The 23,664-nt window shown below is 43.3% G+C and overlaps 2 protein-coding genes across 2 annotated transcripts in view; one reads left to right on the top strand and one right to left on the bottom strand.

The window, feature by feature from the left end:
* The window catches only part of atp8b3 (ATPase phospholipid transporting 8B3), a 19,401-nt gene extending 16,094 nt beyond the window's left edge, over positions 1 to 3,307 (top strand). The window contains exon 28 of the mRNA XM_020632068.3: positions 387 to 3,307. Within this exon, the coding sequence (XP_020487724.3) occupies positions 387 to 632 (246 nt within the window). The 3' untranslated portion in view covers positions 633 to 3,307. The remainder of the gene's footprint in view (positions 1 to 386) is intronic.
* onecut3a (one cut homeobox 3a) lies at positions 932 to 23,664 on the bottom strand. Its single transcript, XM_020632181.3, has 2 exons — positions 22,334 to 23,664; positions 932 to 8,087 (listed from the first exon to the last, which is right to left on the bottom strand). The coding sequence occupies exons 1-2, from the start codon at positions 23,370 to 23,372 to the stop codon at positions 7,795 to 7,797; spliced, it is 1,332 nt and encodes a 443-aa protein (XP_020487837.1). The 5' UTR covers positions 23,373 to 23,664; the 3' UTR covers positions 932 to 7,794.

The following is a 23,664-nucleotide window of genomic DNA, read 5'->3' as shown; positions in this document are numbered from 1 at the left end:
GTAAAAATGTAAACATTTAAAATGAGTGTGAAAGTTAGTAAAAAGAATTGGAATAGATTGGACATCAAGGAAAACAGAAGCTTAGCTCCTTTTTATCAGTCCAAACCTTTTTTTTTTTTTTTTTAACAAATCTGGAAGATTTTACATTTTTCATTAGAAGTTTCTTAACGAGTGTTTTTGGGGAAAAGGCAACTTGTAACATAACATTTTAACTATTTTTCTAGTTACATGCATCAAACTGAAAACAGTTAATATTTGATGAACCAACTAAATTATAATATGACATATAGTTGTCAATGAGGTATTCCCATTTAAAATGTAAATAAGGTTTCATTTCACACAAAAAAAAAAAGCCAAACATGTACTCTCACCTGGCTGTGATGCAGGTCCATAGTGTACCCCATCAACCAGTGGAGCTGAGGTCAAAGTTGATAAGAGGAACGTCTCTACGCCGCTCCTCCTACGCCCTCTCTCAGGGAGCTGTGCCTGGACGTCTCATCACCTCAGGGACTTCCATCCGCAGCACTGTGCCAACGGTGGATGAGATTGTGACTGCAAGCAAAAACCCCACTGACTCCAATGGACAAATGATGGACAATAAGACCCCAAAATTACACTTTAAAACTGTCTGATGGTTCTACATGGAAAGATATCTAAACATATATTGTTACATATATATACACGTTGATTCAAGGAGTCACTATATGTTTCGTCTTTAAACATGTTCATTGTAGTGTGTGCACTCATCTTTTTTATAGTTTTAACAGTACATCATGCACTGCCTTCTTTATTTAGACAGTTAACCTCTACAGGCATCTCTGTGATCTTTGTTGTTTCAGACTGTTGTGGTAAAAAATCTAATTTCCTCTCCTGCAGTCACGGAGGATTTTCTTTGAAGATCAAACCAAACACAATAAACCAACAGCACCGCTTTGTTTTACAATTGTTTTATTTGTTAATTTATTTCAAAACACGCAATTTTACCCATATTATCCTTTTAAGTTTTTTTTTCTGTAACAGTTATTACTCAGATTTTTTTCCTTCTCAAAAGTCTCAACTAGAGTGAAACTAAAAGTCCTCCACAGGCTCTCCAGCTTCTGCAGTGGGAGGAGGGAAAAGAGGCTTTCTGACCAGACATTGTGATTAGGGTTAATTCCTCGTTTCTGTTTGAGTGAATGTTTGTGTGTGGGAGTTTTTCATCAGGGGTGTGTGCATGTATACGTGTGTGTTTAAGTGCAAGTGGTGGAATGTCCACATGGCCGGTAAATCACAGGACCCGTAGAGCAGCCCAGAGAGCTGAACATTGTCTTCTAGGTTTGGTAGCCAGATTGTCATACCTCTGATTTCATCTTTGGTTTCAGCAAACACTCTCAAAAGGCAGACTCACCCTTTCCAGCGTGTGCCTGTGTCTATTTCTGTGTCTGTCTGTCTGTCCTAGTGCAATATAAGCCACCATCTCCAGACGACTTTGTAAACTTAAGTTAGTACAATGTTGGTGTCTTTGCATTGATTGTGGCCCTTCCTTGGCGCTAGGGGACAAAGACATTCAAACATTGTAGAACAATGGAGCCATGAGTGGGGAGGAACGGCTTGCAAACATCAACATGGACTCCATTTTGATGTCAGTGGCAGTTTGGGGCATTCGTGTAAAGCTGTATGACATCAGTCTAGTGAAACATGGGGTGCTGTAGTGCTCTAATGTCCCTCAGCCACTCTCTACTGTACCCAGGGTGGCTGGGGGGGGGGGGGGGTGAGGGGGGGTGTCTCCGCCTGCTCGGGGCTCAAGGGATGGCAGGGAATGGGAGTAGGTCATGAAGGTCAAATTGTTTAGGGAAGGAAGAAGGGGGGGAGAAGGGGGGTTGAGGGTTGTACACACTGACCCAGCAGCAACGATTAAGATTGGGGGGTCAGGTGTTTGCATAGTTCTCTGTGCAAAAGCCACCAACCGGAGCCATTTTTTTATTCCTCGCGGTTGGTCACATCATCAGTAGATTAGCAGGGAATTGTGGTGGGCGATGGAAATTATGGTCTTTGCACCACAGGTTGCATTTCCTTCTCCTGCAGTGCACTTTATTGTGACGGTGGGAGAACAGGAGGGTGAGAGGGGGATGAGAAGGCAGGGAATTTGAAATGTCAAATGAGGTTTGTTGTAACCGAGTCACATAGTTTTAAGATTTGCCTGAAGATGAAGATGTAGGTTTCAGTCGTTTGGCGGTTGGGCACTACAGCTTGTCACTTTTCAGAGAGCCTCTTTTCCCTTGATTTTTGTTCCTCCAGAACTCCCCTTCCTCCTCCCCACTGGCCTGCCCTCTCTCTACCTTTTTTCTTGTTTTGAAACTGATTGTCTTCTACCATCACAAAGACACTTGGTTCTGATTGATTAACAGGTAACAGAAGAGGGAGAGCACAGTGTGACTGGGGCGGTCTACATCAGTCCCACCGGCATCCTTCGATCCCACGCTGAAATGTCACAAACGTATGCTGTTTGACAGTAAATGCTGACGACATTTCAGGTTGGATTTGTGGGTTGCCGAACGGTACTGCAGTTGGTTGGTCGGTCAGTCAGTAAGAAATGGTTTCAAAGTTTTGCATGACAAATATTGCAACCCATAATAAAGGAACATAAAAAATCACTTTGCCTTCCACATAGGTACAAATGAACACACATACATAGATTGAAGAAAAGCATGTAGACAGACATACAGGTGTATTCAAGGCCGCTCGCGCCTGTGTGTGTCCCTCTGATTAACTCCAAGTAAACAGCCCGTCTTTGGAAAAGCAAGACACACATTTCAGGACCCGAGTGAGGACCGCAAGCTGAGGAATGAAGATAGAATGCTATTGATTGGGAGGAGAGGAGTTTGACCTCCCCCAGCACACACTGCCCCCTACTGTCTGGATTTATATACATCAAAAAAACATGGGGAAAGGGGACGGGTTGCAACAACACATGCACACAACCAGTGAATCCAACAGTGACAGAAATTCTAAAAACAAGGACCCCTCCAACGCCTAAAACCCAAATCCTACCACCCTTGTTTTTTGTTTTGATAACCAAAATATCCCCCACCCCTTGTCCACCCACTCCCAAGTCTTTCCATCCTCCTCTCCCCACAAAATCACAGGTCATTCCTGTTGGTTTCTATACAGTTATACAATATCCATGCACAAAAAAAAAAAAAGCGCACCTTCTTTTCAATAGGAGGTGCTGGTCTTTAATATTCTAAGAACATCAGGAGCACTTGGACACACCCAGGAACCTTCAAAAGTAACTGTGAAATTGTTTGTTTTTTTTTCAGAGAAAAGACTACTTAAAGGCAGAAGAACGCTAACAATGAGTAAAAGGTTTTTTCCTCCTTTGGTATAACATCAGATTTTGGTTTAGAATTCAGCCTCAATCACATTTTTGTCATTTCTTTTTTGTCTGTTTTTTTTTTTTTCTTCTTTCATTTAAATGTACCCGCCTCGGAGAGCTTTGAACTAAACATCGGATGTGAGTAGCTCCTGCTCCTCTCTCTCTACTTTAGCCTTCTCTTCTGTCTCTTCTTTTCTCGTGTAACCCTCCACAGAAACATTCACAATGTCTTTTCCTTTATGAAAACAGTAATTACATGCCGTAGCAAAAACAAACAAGAAAACATACAAGAAAAATGAGCAAACAAATAAAAGGAATTTAACAGTATAAAGCTTCAAGTCACAAGTTCCAAAACTAACTATCATAGTATCATAGTTTCATAATCATTGTTATCATTAGCAGTATTATTTTCAGTCTAAATTACATAAAGTTTACATGAAAGGTTTTTGAGGTATTTCAGAATTAATTGTCAACACACGCCTACCGAGTCTTAGTACTAGCCAGGGGGAGAGGTTGACTGGACAGACGAGGTGGAGGGAGGAGAGAAATTGTGTCTATAAACCGTCAGTAAGTCTTCCACTCTTTTTCCAGTGCAGCCTCTGTGCTTGCACGCAGTGGAGATGAAAAAACAAAGAAGAAAGAGATATAAGTGTTAAAATTTTACATCTACAGCCCTCTAGGCGCTCAGAGCCTTAGCCCCTTTACCCCCCCTCTTTCTCTGTTTCACAAAAATATCTCTGATGAGAGAGAGCGAAAGTGGCTGAGAGTCTGAGCACACAAGGCGGAGGGGAAAAAAAAGAAGTAAAAAGCACAAAAAGCTGTGAGCTACCAGAAGATCAACAGAACGGTAACAAAGACTGACAGATTAAGGAGTAACATATAATTTTGTTTCAAATAAATAGTGTATAGAAAATGTTTTATAGACTTTCTACATGATAAAGTGCTTGTATTCTAGTGTATCAAGATGGAAAGTCAATATGGGAGAAAACGCTGACACACACCCCACTCTGTGTCCCTCTCTTTGGCCCCCCTTTCTGTCCATTCAATTATATGTGCATTGTCTGAATGTGAGTGCATGTTAGTAAAGGGGTGTGCAACTATATGCATGCACCCGCATTACTGTGTGTGTGTGTGTGTGTGTGTGTGTGTGTGTGTGTGTGTGTGTGTGTGTGTGTGTGTGTGTGTGTGTGTGTGTGTGTGTGTGTGTGTGTGTGTGTCCAGTGCAGTCCCACCCGTGGTTGAAGGGAAAAGGCACTCAACTCTGTCTGCAAGGTAGCCACCTCATCCTATGTGGCACAATGCAGTCTGACTGCGCTGCTTGTACAATGGTGTATATGTGTGTATGTAATGTGATCTGTGTGGATGTAACGGGTTTGGTCAAAGAGGGGGAGCTTTTTTTATTGTATTTTTTTTTCCATTTTTTTGGTTTGTGTTTCCCCCTTGGCAGTTTGGGACCGGTAGGCTGCAGTTTCTTTGGTATTAGTGGCGGTTTCACAAACCACTCAGCTTAGTGAGGTAGCCACATTGGTTCTCACTACAAACAAATGTCATTTTGTCAGCCTAACAGCTGAATCTAGCTATTTACCTATGCTCACTGAACTGTGTACCACAAATCCATGTTTAGCTCATTATCCTTTGACGACATTAACTCACTGCTTACAGCAATGTGAACTTAGTCAGTACCTCTCAGTCGACTCCTCTACAATGACCATCACTTATCTAATCTGCACCGCTAATCTGACTACATTGTTGGAAATGCTACAGTTGCATTTTTAAGACCATACAGAAAACTAGTGAGTCCAGAGCTTAACCCCCACCCACCCACTCTCCAATAGAACACATTGAATGAGCCAGGACATTTGGAGGTCATGTTTTGTGCCCCTCTGTTTTACCCCATATCTTGGGGCTCAGTTTAAAGGGGGGTGGGGGTGGGGGGGTGAGCGTACCACAGTTCTGACATGAGATGCCAAAAAGAGAGAGAGCGTCCATCATTTATTCTTCTCTTCAGCAGCTCCCTGTTTTTCACGTTTTCTCTCTTTCACATGGTAAATGTCTCATCCGAGTCTTTATTCACAGAATGCAAAAAAAAGAAAAAATACATCCTTCATTGGCCTCGTTCCTTGCATCCCTCTTTTTTTTTCCTTTTAAAAAGTCCTTCCTTTTTTGTTTTCGATTTATCAACAAGGTGCCTTACTTATGCACAACAGAGCACAATAGTAACAAGAAATAGAAACTTTGTGTCTATGGTACTAATTAAATACCCGCATCAATATAGAGAGGAAGGGGGGGGGGGGGCAATGGGGGTTAGGAAGGACAGAGGAGGTAGAGAACCAAAGATAGAATGAAAGATTTTTCTTCTGCTTTAAAATGTGTCCATTATGTGTTGGAGACATTTCCTATTTGTATTTGTGACACGTACTGTGTGTGTGTGTGTGTGTGTGTGTGTGTGGTATCTTTGTCATTTGAGGTTTGGTTATTGTATGCCTTAAAATCTGATTCTTTTTTCATTTTTTTTACTACAAAAGTATATTTTTAATTCAGTTAAAAGCTGATTGTTGGTTGCTATGGCACACACTGCCCGTCATCATCCAGGCACACTGTAGCTGTGTGTGAACCCTAGTACCATATTCTTTGATTCGCATTAAGGCAGTAAGCATTGGCACTAATTATTGTAGCATTTTGACAGCTGAGTGTGGTGGTTAGCTTTGGGATAGCTACTGATAACCCTTGTGTGGGAATAACCAGAGAATTTTGTTTGAGTAACATCTGTTGAGAACCCCTTTTTTCTTTTCAAACAGATGAGATGGAAGGATGAAAAAAAGACAAAATATGAAGCCTCGGAAAATAATGTAAATCAAACCTCCGCTGCATCTCAAATGTGACCATGTCAGCACTGGTTGTTGTACTTTTCTTTCCCCTCTCGTATATTTCCTGTACTTGAATTTTGTGGATTCGTTAACATTTGGATTGGCTTTATAAATCCCTGCCTTTGCTAAATCCCTGCGTGTTTCAGTGTTCACTTTAACCATCCCCCCTCCTCTGGCTTCACCAGTGCTGGTTGGATGAGGAACAACAATAGGATAATGGTTAGCTATTGATCTGCCTTCAAAGAGCTGCGAGGGCCTGACTGTGTTGTGCCATGACTTCTCCTCAGCATCTAGTGGCTCTTCCCTCCCTTTCCTTCTCTCCAAGCCCTGTGATGCTCAACTGGGTTCAGGTCTGCTGTCAACAGCAGGGGGCACTGTTGCTCTGCCAGCAAAGGCAGGGCCGGGGAGGGAGAGGTGTGCTGCTGCTGCTGCTGCTGCTGTTATGAGGCCTTTGTGTCCCCATCTCCAGTGGGTTTTGTGTGCTCCTCTTTCATTCTGCTTTTCATATGCAGCTGTAATGTAGTTGGCCCGATGCCCAATCGTGTTGTTGTCGCTTGGTTCTCAGTTATTGATCAGAGGAAGAGCTCCCTGCAGAACAAAGAGCATGTCCAGACATCTCGCCCGCCTCTCCTGTTGGTCAGAGAAACACAGACTCTAGGCTCGGGCTAAGAGAAATAATGACACGTCTCCCCACAGGCCTCCAACATCTGTGCAAAAAATATAGACCTGGGCCTGGAAGACCTGAGTATCTACTGCCGAGCGTCTTGAGTTTCACCTTCAGGAGGGGTCAAGGCCCCGCTCTCTCTGTCTGCATCGATTCATTTTTCAATTCATTAGTTTGCCGTATGATCAGGCTGAGCTGCTCTCTGAAATGGCTGGCCATCAGGGAATACCTTTGGCCGAGGAATGAAGGAGACTACAGGAGAGGGGGGAGGTAGAGGCGGAGAATAAGAAAGCCTTGTTGTTTATTTTTTCACAGGCTGCGTTTGTTTTCTTTATGATGGCCTTGTGTGTGCAGGACGGAGCTCGGATAATAAGGCTATGTGCTGTTCTGTTGTCAGATTTATTGCCGTTCTTTTCGCCCTTGTTGCTTCCGTGTGCCAGTGTAGAGGGAGGATGAGAGAGAGAGAGACGAAAGAGGCAGACACAAAGGAGGTGAGTGGGGAGAAGAAACAGAATCAGTGGAAACTGAGGTGGTGCATGAGGCCGGTGAAAATCTGGTAACGTCAAACAAAAACATCAAATCTTTGGTGTCTCTTTACTTTCTCAGATGCCATAAAAATGATTTTCTTTCACAAAAAGACAGAATCAATGATTGTCCTTGTGTTTGTAATGCAGAGTGAACCTGACTTCACCTTTCACCTTTTAGATTATGCTTGTTGCAGGTGAGCGCTTGAACTTCTGACTGACAAAAAAGATGATTGCATGGCACAAAGGATTTTTCAGGCAGAGGACTCATTCAGATGGTCCAGAACCAGGTAGGGTTGTTATAGGCAGGTTTCACAGCCAATTTCCCATGATGCCTGTTGTTCCCACCTGGTTCTCTGGCCCTCTGAACGTCCCCTCCTCCTCTCAGGCCTTGGAAAAGGTGGTGGCGGATGTGCCCGGCTGCCCTGGGCTGGCACCGTGGTCGTCATGCCAGCGGTCCACGCAGCGGCGACGTGCGTTCATGAAGAAGTTGCTGACGGTGCTGAGCTCCAGACCGAGCTGCTGGGAGATGGTGATCTGCATTTCCTTGGATGGGCGCTTGTTCTCCTTGAAGATGGCGATGAGTGTGCGGCGCTGCAGGTCAGTGAAGACCAGGCGTTGTTTCTTGGGCGCCGTGTTGCGGTCCTTGTGTTGCTCCTGTTCTTTGCGCTTGCAGGCTTGGTGTGGATGGCAGCGGTGGGAGGGATGGGGATGAGAGTGGGAGGCAGAGGGGAAAGAGAACACAAAGCAAGGTAAATATACAAAAGTGCTTATTTTCCTGATTAAAAAACAAAGACAGAAGGTGGAGGGAAGTAAAGTTACTAAGTGTATCATTAGCCAATACTTAAACACATAAAAACTGGTTTATACAGCAGCAGAGATTCTACAGCTCCATCTCTATCGCCATATTAAAGTTGATTTAAAGCTAATCCATGCCTCCTGCCCAGTGGGAATATTCCTTCCATCCTGCAGAGTGCAGACAGGGAGCCAGCCTGCGGTGAGAGAAAGATGGGGTGAGGTGGGGGGTGAGGCGGGGGGGGGACTGGCTGTTGCCTGCTAGCTGGAGACACTGCTGTTTGATTCAATATTAATGCAGTTTGAGTCGCAATGGGGGACTGAGTGACTGTTGCACAAAAGTAAGCATTTTGTGTGTGTGTGTGGAAATGAGAGATAGAGGAGGGGCCGACACAGGGTAAGAAAAGGTTGGAGAGAAAAGAAAAGAAAAGGTGGAGGAGTAAGACAAAGTGTGCATGTGTGTGTGTGTGTGTGTGTGTGTGTGTGTGTGTATGAGAGCGAAAGGGAAGGTTGAGAAGAAGAGGGAGGGGCGGCGAGTGAAGGAGAAAGAGATATTGACCGACTTTGCTGTAGGAATTGGGGGGTTCTCTATAGGGACTGAGGTCAGAATCCCCCCCCAGCAGGTCTACAGTCTGCTACTTCAAACAGAGCCCACTGGAGCCCACTCTATTGAGCTCTGAGAGGGTATTTATAACCCCCCCCCCCCCTCCCAAAACACTTGAGAGGTGCATGCACAGGCTGCTACGAGCCCCTTCCCATCATAGAGCAGTTTTCAAAAGAAACACACCGAGTGTAGTCTTTTAGGTTTGGGGGGGGGGGGGGGGGGTCCAGGGGGGTGCAGGGGTTGTAGGCAGCAAAACACAGAAATTAATAGTTAATTGACTGTTGTATTGTGGGTAAGCGTGTTGTAAGTCAAAGTATTTGTGGGAAGTGAGTGGAAAGCCGCAGACGGATTCAGTGTAAAAGACACAAACGGTGTCCAGAGATGATGTAGCAGGAGAAGTGTGTGTGTGTGTGTGTGTGTGTGTGTGTGTGTGTGTGTGTGTGTGTGTGTGTGTGTGTGTGTGTGTGTGTGTGTGTGTGTGTGTGTGTGTGTGTGTGTGTTGTGAGAAAGGTTAAGGCTCCACCTCTGCAGCCACACGTCCCCCTGCTGACTGAGGATCGAATCCTGCCAGAACAGACTGTGTGTCCCTCTCAGCCTCCCTACTGTCTACATAGAACGGTAGCAAATTGGAGAGAGAGTGAGAGAGAAAGATGCCATCCCTGTGGGGTCTACACCTGCTGCAGTTGGTATTGTCTGATACTTTCATACTCGCCTTCAATAATGTCTCACTCCCACGCTGTGTGTGTGTGTGTGTGTGTGTGTGTGTGTGTGTGTGTGTGTATGTGAATCTTGATACATTTAAGGACAGATTTTTTTTCTCTGGTGTTCTAGTGTGTGCGTGTGTATGAGTTTGTGAGTGTGTTTGGAGGGAAGGTTGTGATTATGCTGAAGTGGCTGGAGCCAAGCAGTGGCGCTGTGTGTCTAATTACAGTGGAACAGAGCCCATTGATCAGCCATTGCAGTCCAATCTGTTTACTACAGATGTCTAACCTGCACACAGGCCCATCCATCATTTTCATATTTCACATCAACACTGCAACTAGATATATATATATATCACACACACAAACACACATGCTAATATGGTACTTGCATTTACAGTGTGTATATCAGGATATACAATGCTTTGATTTATTGTAAGATTAAAGGTAGTCGTGATCATGAGCAGAGGGCCGAGGATGATGATGTACTTTCATAATTCAGATTTTAGTTTAAATTGACTGAGTCGGTCAGATGATACATCAGCGGGACAGACAATGAAAGCTAACGAAAGTAAATCTTAGACGTTGATAATGCATACATTTACTTAAATAATACCTTCATGTTGTTATTGTATTTTTCTCTTGCAAAGTTGCTCGTAATATAATAAAATAACAGCACCTTAAGTAATTCTGATTTACAGCCACATATCAAGGGGGCCGATTCAAACTAGGAATGGATTAAATATATTTCATTTGTCACTCATCTATATGGTGACATCTTTGACAAAAATGTGTCATCCTGGCATACATAAACCTTTTTTTTTTTTTTTTTTTAGATTAAAAAAAAAATACAACAGACTTTTTTTCCATGCGTCATTTGGTCATGAATGCTCCTTAGATAATTAGAATGCGTTTAACTATCAAACTACTTATGAACAAAACACTGGCTCAATTTTACATACATTTTCACAATTACACAGAAAATGTATTGTTATCTTTTATTATTTAGTGTTTCATGGTGTTCTCCAGCTAAGCCTGTCAGTATCAAGAAATTAAATTAAACCAGAAATTAGAATATCTTGAGGTCAATTTTGTGGTGAAATCATTACAAGTACAAAATACATTTTAATTGGACACTATTGGTTAGGTTTTCCAAAGCAAAGCTAACACATGCTGTCTTTTTTTTTTGGTTAACTGTAATAACAAACTTATAATTCAAGGTGAAATCATTTCAGAATCTTAAAAGTATCCACTTCCAAGAAACAAATGTGGGTGAAATGTGTAAATTACAAGGCACAGTTTTATTTATAGGCCTGAATGCTTGTTCCACATTTGGGACTTGTGCTGCATCAGCTTCCCATTGACCAACACGAAGCTACAACTACTCAGCAGCAATGCTCCAATCCCCTCCTGCTTTGACGTGTATGAAGAGGATTCGTTTCTCAGCAGGAGAAAGATCCTGAACATGCGGAGAAGCTCTAAACCAGGCCTGTGAAGCAAAAGGAGTCGCCACCAAAGGAAACATTGTAATATCTATTTCTATTGTCTATTGTCCAATGATACATTTATTAATACTACACATATATGTATAATACATACTGTATATATCATGTAAAATTTTACATGACTACATATGTCTTGTACAGGAACTGATGCAGCCACATTTACCAGTAGACCAAGCTGTTATAGTAACTTCATGTTTTCCTTTCTGGAACAATAAAATTAATGTTATTATCAATATAGATTTATTACTATCTCAATAATGAAGTCAGCTCTGAGTATCTATTTCTATATACAGCTTGCGGTTGACCTGAATACCACCTTTACTTCCCTCCTGTGCGTGACTGATTTTTGCTGTGATTTCTCAGGAAGTGTGACCTAGCACAGGTGAGGTTTAATCGCACACACACTCACGCAGACACACACACACACGCACACACACACGCACACACACACGCACACACACACACACACACACACACACACACACACACACACAGCGATATACCTCAAAATATAAAGTGTTGCATTTACAGACTTCATGTCTCTTGCAGTGGAAATGAATCATTTGAGCTCCAAAAAGAGTTACAAATAGTTTAGTTTTAAGTTTAGATTAGAGAACTGTTTACTATTCACATATGGCCTCTCTGTCACAATATGTGTATTTACAGAGTGAAAAAAAATGGTTTTATGGAGCCATAGAAAATACGATTTTTCTAAAATCTAAAGGGTTTGATGACAAATCTGTATGCTAAAAACTGGAGAAACTCAAGATTGTTTTATTGCAATTTGTGAACTCTTTAAATCCAGAAGATTTAAAGATCAAGAGACCTAATCAGATGAAAGTCCCCACAGTACGTTTTGTCAAGAAGCAGTTCAAATGGAGCCACAGTGTGTGCCTTCAGAACATCCTCCGACAGTCCTGGTTCCACTCTGCACCTCTGACCACCATAAAGTCACGTCCTGCAACCCCACCCCCCACCGCGTGCTTTGTGCCGTGCCGGTCGGCAGGTGTCGCTCTCGCCGTGGCCCCTGCTGCACGGGGCGCCAAAGTGCGCTGCATTTGCTACAGGCGCTGGATTTAGTAATCAATATCGATCGATCGGTGAGGAAGGGGGCCCTGATTACTGAACCAAGCTCAGCGTAGAAAAGAAAAAAATCGATCATTGCAGCTTTTAGAGCTACAGTAGGCACTGAGCAGAGAGACGGACAGAAACTCATGCACAAAGAGCCACCGGACAAGAGCAGAAATCCTGGTCAGGTGTTGAGTGTTTTCTGAGTTGTACACCCTGCTGATCGTACTGCACGTGCGGTATTCACAGAAATATGACTTCTACTCTCTATGTGGAGCTGACCTACTTTGAATGCATCCCTCAGGCTCCTCACATAGCCCAGAAACACTGATAAATAATTAGACTGGCTATATTTGAGTGCAGCTTTGTTTTACATTTTATTTTTGTAATATAATTTCCCGTAAGTTCAGTTAAAGTCAAACCAAGGGCCGTCGAGACGAGCAATCCTTTCTCTTAAACTTGTCTCCATGCTGCTCGTATAAAAGGTATAACTATCTATTTCTCTTCCGCTGATGACATTAATATTCTTTGCTTCACGACAAACCAAGCGAGGTTAAGAGAAAGGCCCTGGGTGTTCAATATCGATCGATAGATTCGTGAATAATTCGTGTGTGAAATTCAGTTCGTCCAATTAATTATGCCTCGGAGGAGGAGGGTGAGGAGGAAGGGTGAGTGGGGGGGTAGCAGTAGGCCTGGAGATTCATGAAGGGGTGGAGAGGAAGGAAGTGTGACGATCCGGATTTTCTTAGCGGACTAAAAAAAAAAATCAGAGACAGAAAATAAGCATATGATCATCACCTGTTCCTATAGGTGTGTTTAGCGCGCGCTCATGGCTGTCTCAGGCCTCCTCCTCTTGTCCCTGCAGATGTAAATCCACCTTGAGCATTAATCATTTATTGATCATCGCTGCCCTTCCTGCTCGTAATGAGAAAGTCAAACGGCCTAATATTGTGCCTGTAGTGTTTCATGAAACCATGATTACACATCTGCATCTGAAATCATCCCTCCGGCCTTTTTTCCACATTCGGTTTCCAAACTGTCTTCGTGCACACCCCGGCAGCCCTGTTTGTAAAGCAAGCAGGGTTATCGTCTGCTGATTTAATTAAATCACCAATAAACATGTTTACCGGTCACGCTTCGGCGCGTTAATACAAACACACACTGCAGTCCAGTTATTGTTGGAAAGCAATCCTTACTACTTATCTATGCAGTGTGCTTGTTGCACTCTTCTCTCGTAACATGATCGTGCAGTTTGATGTTCGAGTGTCAGTCTATTTATTAAGTAACGTCTTTGTTCACATGGACTGTTGCCCTAAAGATTAATAGCAGTGTGTGTGTATCCGCCTGTGTATACGGTGGCATTTATTTCTACTGGCTGCAGGGCAATGCCAATCTCTCTCCCTCCCTCTCTCTCGCACGAGGCCAAAACACTTCCAGCTCAATACTCCTTAATGTAATGAGTGAGAATTGGTGTTAATATACTGATAAAGCGACACAATTTGTTTGTTTGCCTTCTCCCGCGACTCGGCTGCGAGGCATTTCTTCTCTTGCACATTCAATAACACTCAACCTGAACTCAGTTACACCTTCGCCCACATCAAACCTCAGTCCTCTGCAGCTTGCCTGCCTGCAAACATTTCAATTCTACCTCTTACATTTGCTACATCATGCACCAGAATATCACAACTTGCTTTGATAAACACATCAGACCATTTCATCATATTTCTGTCACTTTAACATGCGCAATAATGCTTCTTAGTATATTTATATTAAGCAATTTGTTATCTGCAACCGAGTGCTAAACCAAAGAAACTGCAAAGTAAAAAAAAAAAAAAAAATCAATAATCAGTAAAAGCTGCAGCTTGTGATGATCACACCCTTATGAGGTTTTAGATAATTAAACGCACTGAGCCATCGAGAGGCGCGTATCGCCACATGACTGGATTTCAACCAGCATCATTTGGTGCCAGTTTAATCGCAGCCTTGGTCTACATGTGCCACTTATTTGTATGAGGCTCCATTGTTGGAGTGATACTCTCATCTGCGATTATCATTGATTTCATTCATAATTGCTTTGACCAGTTATGCGTGATAGCGGTAATGATCATGACGCTTTATGTTAAAAAGACAAGGGTGCCCCAAACAACAGGTGTGCACCATCACGGTGTTTTTGTTGTTGTTCTGTTTTACTTTTACGCATTTATTACATATGGCTATTCTCAAAAATGTAAAACTATGAAATACAATAATTATATAAGCAATAATAATAATAGTAATAATAAAAATGACTTTTTTTACTGTAATTACTTAACAAGTTGTGATTTCAAACACACAAAAATACTTTAAAATATAGTTAAAACATTTAGCTACTTTACAATTAAATTCCCCTCTTAAAGAGGGTTTACATGGAAACCAGGGTCAAAGTTAATTTGACAAAATGAGTGATAACACTTTTTCTAAAACTGCAAACATCTCCCTTGCGCTCATTTCTAGTAAAACATTAAGTAAGTAGAACTTGGAGAAGAAGTATTAAAAGAAAGAAAAACTTAAAAAGACCCAAATGATTACCACGTACAGATTCAGACCCCAGATATCAGAGGTCAATTAAGTCAAAGTTCTCCCTCTTCCTTTTTCCAAATAGCCTTCTTGAATATTCTTTAAATGTCAGCTGTCACTCCTCTGCTCATTTCGTTTTTTGTCGCAGTAGAATCATGAAAGCGATCTGCAGTCAGATGATTCCGTTTACCTTCCTCCATGGGGACAGCTTTTCAATATGCAGGAATTTTCCAGATTCAATTCAATACACTTCTCACTCAATCATATGAAGAGAGTCAACACATGTTTTTCCAAACCAACTCTTATTGTGCCGTATAATTGCGTTTATATGGGCCGTTTTCCCCAATGCTATCAAAGCATATGGCTATTATATTTCAAATAATAAACGTTTTATTATTCTCAAGCAGCTCAGTCTATTTTATTTACGAGTTTATTTTTTAATTAGGTTTTTGATGCATTATTATTTTAAATGTTGACATTCTAAAACCTTCATGTACCACTTTTCTTTCTATCAGATTGGTTATAAAGGTGTCTTAATTCTCTGTTGCTTTAGATATCTTTTATTTTAATTATTTATTTCAGGGCAGTCCAAAATATTCAGTTATCTATTAGGCTGCATGTGTATCCGTTCTGACCACAAATAAATAAATAAAAAGCTCTGGCATGAAATTAATTGTAATAAGAAAAATATAAATATGACGGTGTCAATATTAATTTTACCTGAAAGATCAAATCCACCAAAAAATAGATTGTTGTAAAATGCGTTATTAATTGGAACAAAAAGGCCTAAACACACACACACACACACACACACACACACACACACACACACACACACACACACACACACACACACACACAGAGAGACCTTGCAGTGCTTTTCCAGACATTTAGGAATCCTGATAACAATAGTCAGCGTTTTAGCAGCGGCTCAGTAAAGCATCAAATTAAATAAATTCATATATTTAAGTATATAAACTGCTGCCAGTTCGTTATATTTAATAACATGTTTAATACAGGCTGTATGCGCACTCATCGATTCATTCATCAATTGATTTCACAGCCGTTTTGTTCCTTTGTTGATTTTTGTGGGGTTGCCCAACCGGAGTTTCGGGTTGCATGTGTGTGTGTGTGTGTGTGTGTGTGTGTGTGTGTGTTATGTGTGCGTGCGTGTGTGTGTGTGTGTGTGTGTGTGTGTGTGTGTGTGTGTGTGTGTGTGTGTGTGTGTGTTTGTGGTTTTGTTGTGATCGACCCTGTACAAAGACTTACACAGGTTCTGTACAAACCATCTGTAGGATCTCATTTCAAAATGCCGGAGAGGTGGACACATGATTTGTTCCAACCTTTCTGTTTCTATTCTGCTTCATTTATTTCTGTATTTTTTTTAAATACATCATTATATCCAAAAAGAGACTAAACGACTTTGAGCCACGTATTCCGTTACGACAGTGTTGATGTTTAGACCATATCCAATAATGTATCGTCTCCTGAAATCAAAATGTTCCTTCAGTGAGTGGAACACATTTTCGAAGACCCTTTTCTTTCTTACACACTCTCTCCCTTAACCCCAAAATGATGACCTCTTGTTAAATCCAAATTTAAACTCAAGAATTCAGTGGAATAATCTGCGTCCACATTTCTCTGTATTTGTGATATTTAATAACTCCTAACATGCGATTAATAGACTAGATAGTGTTTAATCGTGCACGCGCCTTCCCTTCTGTTTAATTGTGCCGACATTGTACCTGCCTTGTGTTCTTCAGCTGCGCATTAAACAAGCCATTATCGGCCCTTTAATAAGCGATGGCCTGCCAGGGTGTCAGATAAGCAGCCAACGTGCAGAACACGTTAATAGGTCTTAAAAAAGTAATCCGTGAGTCTTTTTAAACCAATGTCTCAGATTTCTCACGTGGGGACTTCTGACATGTTAGTTAGTTTGCAAAAAAAAAAAGGGTGGGGTTAGTAAAGGTAAAGTGATAATGTGACCAACTCTTTTCTTTTTTTTTTTTGCTGTCAAAACTTACAACATTTTTTGTCGTTGCAGGGGACACAGTGTGGCATCCACGCAGCAGCACTGGATTTGGGGGTATCCCGGCGTTACATAACAGCTGTGCTGATGTGATGTGCTCAACATTTTAATTGCACAACCAGTCTGCTCTTTGGACATGTCTCCTGCTTCTGCTCTTGTGTAAACCTCTACAGATTGTGGCGGGTCAAAAGCCACTGTATGGTTTGTTTGTTCAACAAGCATCATCTTCACACGCAAACACACAGAAGTACACCGCAAATGTTACAGGGAAACCAATTCACCAAAGAGCGCGAAGACGTATAATGACATTTCATTATGATGACCTTAATATTTGGCGCTTTGTATTGCATTCAAAATTGAGACACACATGCAGCGCTGTTAACCCTTTGATGCTAGCCGCGTGCATTCAGTCGACTCTGCCAGCAATTTGATTTAAAGGTCATTCTCTCCTATCGATCCGGTTTGGCGAGGGGGCGACGGAGGAGCGTAGGAATTGATTATCTAAAAAAGAAGAGACGGTATTCGAGACTGTACAGAGTCCAGAGTTCTGCTGCATTTATAATTGCAAAGCGTGTGTGTGTGTGTGTGTGTGTGTGTGTGTGTGTGTGCGTGCGTGCGTGCGAGTGTGTGTGTGTGTGCGCGCGCCCGTGTGTGTTGCTAAAATGAGAAATGGGTGAAGACGTGGGAGACAGAACAGGCTCGTGCTTCTGTCGCTAATCTGCTTTCTATTAAAATTACATTATTTAGAATAATAAGGTCGGCTGGTCAGAGCAGTGTGGGTGGGATGTATAATGAGCAGAAAGAGGTTAACTGTCTGTGAACTGTAAGCCGTCTCGTGCTGCTAATCCTATACCACAGAAATGGAGATCAACCTCTTAAAATTTAAAAAGTCAGCATTTGACTGGGGAGCACGAGAGGAATGCAGTAGATCTGCGCGTGAGCATGCTAAGTTTATTAGTCATCGTGTTGTGCGTTTTGAAGGGTGAGCTGTTAATGGGAGAAATGGTGTTGCATGGTGGAGACGGAGGGGGTTGCATGGCTGCATGGCGCAGTTCCAGAGATGGAAAGCAGAGGCCGGGGAATGGAAATCGATTCAGATTCAGGGCTCGCCAGATCGGCCTTAACAATGTGGCGCAGACGCACTCTACATCCCGATCACATACACACAGGAGAGAAGAAACGGGGAGGCGACACATATGCAGGCTGTGATATGCTCCAGTTATGCAGTGGTGAACAAAAATCTCATAGGACGCGCTATATGCATCATAAAAAAGGTGCATGGGTTGGGGTGGTTTTCCTTAAACCCCCCTTCTTATGTAACTTGAATGTTGGCTTCAATAAAGAGTATTCAAATAAGTCTGCAACATGAACATTTTATGTAAATATAACGCTGAATTATTCAGCTTTACCCTCCAACATACAGCCAGCATCATATAGCCTGGTTGCAGATAATGATGCGAGGCGTGAGATGTCATTTCATCTGGTTTGAGCCGCACTGAACCCGGGATTAAAACCAAATAGCCTCGAGGTATAACCTCCAGAAAATGACTGTTGCTCTCCCACTAGAGGATTTCAAAGGCGATGCTTGTACATGCGTGTCTCACTACTTACAGCACACGATGCTGTGCTTAACGAAGACGAGGCTCTGAAACCGCAGCTGCACTGTTTACCCCCCATCTTCCCCTCACACATCAATTATTAAAGTCCCAATCGATCATTTCGCAGGCTAACATCAAGCCACGTCTTCATGAGAAAAAAAACTGTTTTAGATGAACCCGCATCAATCACATCTTAATGCCCCCTCCAATTAAACCCATTATCCCAGTTTAAATGACCCAGAAGAAGCATCACCACGGACGATTTTTGTGTCTTTGTTGCTGCAGGATATTTCTGTATGGCATCCCAAAATATAAAACGACCCACAGTTTGTGTTTTGCAGCGCCAAGAAGTAATGAGATGAGATTTAAATGGAAACCCCTGTTTGACTGAAAAGTATGGGTGCTGGATTATGTGATTGACGCGATTGTGGATTGTAATATTGATCGATGGGTGGGAGCTGTTGGATGAAATAATGGTGTTTAGGGCCTACAAGAATGCTATTAACTATGTATTGGTGAATCTCCAGTTCAGCACCTTGAACTGTCCTCCAAAAAGGAGAGAAGATGCTGCCGATGTGTGTGGATAGAGGTCCGTTTCAGCACTCTGGACAGCGCCTTGAAACGCTGTGCCTACAAGAAGGAAAAAAAAACAGCTTGTGCACTCTTGAGGTGGCATACTAAATTAGATTTGGTTTTGTTTTAATATAAATTGCAGAATATACAAAAATGTATACAAAAATTCAGAAATGTTAACGAGTTTATTGCAACCTGACGTGATATGATCCTAGTTGTGAAACCTTGTTTAAAACTAGAAGTATACCTCGTGAGATGAATGTAGGAATTGCAGTGGTGCACGTGCTGTGATGGTGGATGTCAGTGCATGGGGAGGAGGAGTTTTGCTCCCGTATTAGATCTGTGTAAACTTGGTGTAGCTCATTGAAACATGAATAGAGGCCTCTCACCCTCATTCTAAACTATGTTTTCTCTGCGTGTCCTGTGGGTCCTGACCTGCGCCCCCTGGCACGTGTTCTGGCCATTCAAATGATAATAAACCAACTGCGCTTTTCCACCCTGCCTTTCTTTGGTGAGGGATGCCATAGCACATCATCACTGTCATTGAGAAAGTATTGAGGCGTAACGGAACGTGTATTTGGGAGATGTTTCTTTCATTTTGATGCGAACCCGCTATTTGTAAGATACAGCCTATACCCAAAATTTGATGTGATAATTTTCTGTTGTCCAGAAAAAGAGGTGTCAAGCGTGAAGATTACGCTCGTACCTGTATAGCCTAAACCCTGCAGAACAAATGAGTGAAAGTGCAATACAGACGGCAAATAAAACGTGATTAAAGATCAGGAAAAATAGGTGTTGCAATAGCTTTTTTTTTTTTTTTGTACAACAGCTGTCCTATTTCCCCCCCTTTTCCGGCCCCCGCCTCCCCCCTCTTCTCCGGGGGAGAGACCAATGGGGGAGAGTGCTGAGGCGGGATAATTGATAGATGCACTGGCTATCCTTATCGATCAGGGCTGTATTGACCCGACCAAATACATTGAGATGGAGTGTGGAATTCAACACAGATGCAAAGACGAATTGTTTTCATCGTTAATGCGATCTTTAAACGCCTCGCAAACCTCACTTTGCGCGCGTCTTTCTCAGTCGAGCAGCTTTGCAATGTGGTGCCTTTTTACTTATACAAAAGTGGACTTATGCGTGTGCATTAAGATGCTCAGAGAGGCACCCAAAGGTTAAAGCTTTTAGCTGGACTTGGCTGATTGGCTCTGCTTATGAAGAGAACAATAGGTGGGGAAGCCTGTGGGTCTTTGCCCTCGTTGCATTGGGAGATGTTAAGCGTGAAGGACACACTCACACTTCCCCTCAAACGGGCCTATCTCTGCTCTGTTTTTCGTTTCAGGGCTGGATTGTCGTGTGTGTGTGTGTGTGTGTGTGTGTGCGCGTCTGTGTGTAGACACTGGCATTTTCACATTAGCTAAGCAGGGCAGCGGCATTGATTTGTGTGACTGTGATGAATTTGGAATAGTAATTTGAATTTATTGATTGATGTGGCCGAGCGAGTATGGCCCAGCCTCACTTTCAGCAACGCAACCCCCCAACTCCCACTACCAGCCCATGCGCACCAAGGATAATGGTGATTTTAAATGCAATAAGTAAAATGTTGCTCCGTGCATTTACATAAGAGTCATTTGTCATTTAAACCAACTTGATTTTTCTCTCAGACCTTTTGTAACTGCAGGTGAGTGCACTATACAAAAAAGCACTATATTTCTGCTGATTCCAGATAGAAAAATTAACATATTTAGTTGATTTGTATGTTAAAATGCATTTTAAAACAAAATAATCAATAACACCCATCGCCACTGGATCAAATAGAAGTAAGAGTGCAGCCGTAATTTCCATACTTAAACCAAATACGCACCCACATACACACATCTTACCGCCAGGACTGCCCTGGGCCTGATCGCTGTAGAATATGCAGGAGGTGTGCGCTACACAGGACTCTGCCACTCCAACTTGTCAATTGGGGGGGGGGGGGGGGGGGGGGGGGGGGGGGGGGGGGGGGGGGGCACTGCTGGGTTATCCTGGTGCCGAGTGTAGAAGATATAAAACCCCACAGCCCAATTAGCTTTAACAGCAGTGGCACTTAAAGAGACAATTGTGGAGTGTTTAAATCTTTATTTACCAGAACCCCTCTAAATGCGCAAAGGAACAATTTACATGCCATTAAGTGCTTTTCAATAGAGCATTGACTGGAACTAAAATATGCCACTATATCTGCTTAATTGAACTGTTCTCTGAAATACGACACAGCGGACCTGATTGACGTTTGGAAGAGCTGCACGTTTAAATGGGGCCTTTACACAAACATCGATGAGAGGGGACCTCTCACTCACACCTCTGTTTTAAGCCCTATGCGACGTCTCCCTTTTCCATTTGAGTCAGTAACTCTGATGTTGGAGGGTTTATGGGTCGGGAAGCTGGGTTCAAATCACAACGTTGAAGTGATTTGCGCAATACAAATCACAACGATGGCTTTCAGAAATCAACCATTCAGAGAGACAAAATGGAGAAACAGCGTCACATGTGACCACAAATAACACATTGCGCACAAAGATTGTCCATTCATTTCTATTGTCATGTTTCAATGATTCACGTACATTCTAACAAAACACAACAAAAATCTAATCCTTCAGAAAAGCTAAACAGGCCAAATTGTGGAGAGGGCAGAGGACACAACACAGACAGACCAGAGAAAGACGCATCTGTTTGTGTCTCTGTCTTTCAGATCCAAATCGATCATTTATCAGTGCGCAGCTCTGAAAGGGGACGCCTGGACCTGAAATATTGATCTATAGGAGGTCATGCTCCTCAGACTCTCTGGCCAGGCCTCAGACGATCCTTGTTTGCGCCTTATTTGACAAGGCGAGTATCACATCAAGTGCATTTGATACAAAAGAGTCCAAAGTAAAACTTGGTGTTTGCACTGATCTCAGAGTGTAGATTTGTTTTTACCTCTATTGTATTTGCATCGAGATGTAATCAATTTTGGTCACATTCTGCTTTGATTTCCTTTGTTTGGTCTCCTTCTGTGTATGTTTTTGTTTGTGTGTGTGTGTGTGTGTGTGTGTGTGTGTGTGTGTGTGTGTGTGTGTGTGTGTTTGTGTGTGTGAGTGAGGGAGAGTATGGATGGCAGAGAGAGAGAGAAAGAGGGAGAGGTGTGTGTTTGTCAGTTTCTGTCCGTACGTAAAAACAAACACATCTATGCAAACGTTTGCACTTTGGTTACTTTTAAAAGTCACTTCCTCTCGTTTGTTTTCTAACACCTACATTGTTGCACAGCGTATGTTTATACTCTCATGGATTGTAGCATCAATCAAAATATAGATTTCCCCAACATTTAACACCCCAACTGTCATGATGAAGTTTTACTCGATACAATCGACTAATAACTTCTAGTAATGTCTGTTTGAGCAGCTATTGACAGTCTCGCCACATTGACTTCTAATTGATCCCTCCACATCACTCAGGTTGTGAGCTGTCTCCTCACTCACCTGCAAGCCTGAGCGCCGACATCCGCTGGAACTCGGGCTCCTGGAGCCACTTCCACATCCTCCTGAACGTCTCCCGGCCTGACTTGAGTTTACTCCATGGTTTAGGATTCCGCAGCAGGTCGGACAGAGTTCCCTGGGACCGGCACAAGATCCTTTGAGCAAAGATGGCCTGCGGGATGCTGTAACGCTTGAGCTCTGCCGTTATTCGCTGTGCCACCTCCTTTGTGTTTATCTCCTCCACCTGCCCCGACCCACCGCCCTGTCCGCCTCCTACCACCGTCTGCCTGTCCCGCTCAGAAAGCATTGACCCGTTTGCCTGAGAGTGCGGATGGCTGTGATGGTGGATGCCATTCAATGAGGTCATGAGTCCGGGCCCGTGGCCCCCAAGACCCCGGGCCAGGTGCTCCTCGCCCCGGGACAGCATGGCCGCGTGGGACTCGAAGCCCCCCGAGGAGATCATCTTGTCATTGGAGAGGTGAGCACCGGGACCGTAGGCACTGAGAGTCTGCTGGGAACTGTGCAAAGAGCCCAGCCCGTTGGAGAGGGGGGACAGAGACTGCCCCATGCCGGACATGTCTTTGGGATAGTGACCATAGAGGTTACCCATGGAGGCGAGGCTGCGGTCGTCCCTCATCAGGGTGAAACTGCCGCTAACGTTCCCGGCTGAAAGTCGCTGATGCGCCGGATGATGGTGAGCATGTGGGTGCGGGTGGTGAAATTTCTCCGACACGGTGGATATGGGGGGCAGGTGCTGCAGAGGCGTCAGTGTGGTGTAGGTGCTGCTTAGGCTCATCCCGGAGTCACACGACATGGTCATGGCCGGATGCAGCGGCCCAGACAGTGCGTGGTCTGTACGGTAGTCCCCCGCTCCCTCCAGTATCGAGGCCATGCTGGACACCATGGCTGAGCGCCCGTGCGACACCAAGTTCCGATGCGACGCCGACGACTGGCGCGCGTGCGGGGAGTTCATTAAGTCGCTCGTTTGATGGGAGTGAGAAACACCGTGCAGATTTCCAATGTTTTCCATTGTAAGCTCCATCGTTGAAAGGATCTTTATTTCCACCCCTCTCGCCACTCTCTCGCTCTCTCCCTCGCTTCTCTCCCTCTCTCACTGTCGCTCTGTCTCACACTCCTTTCCAATAAATTTCCAACGATTTCAAAGCCAAGCCATTGATTGTAGTTGCCTCTCTGCAGTCAATCCAGCATGGTTTTAAAAGATCCCAGTCGCCGCAAACCTCTACTCAGCGTGTGTAGGTGCAGCAAGCCTGGATTTCTCTCGCTGTGGAGCACCTTCTACTATACCCAAAGTGCTGCTCTGCTCTCTGTGTGTA

Source organism: Labrus bergylta, chromosome 6 (genome assembly GCF_963930695.1).
Source record: "Labrus bergylta chromosome 6, fLabBer1.1, whole genome shotgun sequence".
Classification (NCBI taxonomy): Eukaryota; Metazoa; Chordata; class Actinopteri; order Labriformes; family Labridae; genus Labrus; species Labrus bergylta.
This window is presented reverse-complemented; position numbering and strand designations above follow the sequence as displayed.

Bases quoted from the DNA above. Each gene is read 5' to 3' on its own strand.
- onecut3a (XM_020632181.3), bottom strand. From the start codon at position 23,372: ATGGAGCTTACAATGGAAAACATTGGAAATCTGCACGGTGTTTCTCAC. The intron at 8,088-22,333 runs GTGAGTGAGGAG...ATCCACACCAAG, and splicing joins GTCGGCGCTCAGGCTTGCAG to CCTGCAAGCGCAAAGAACAG.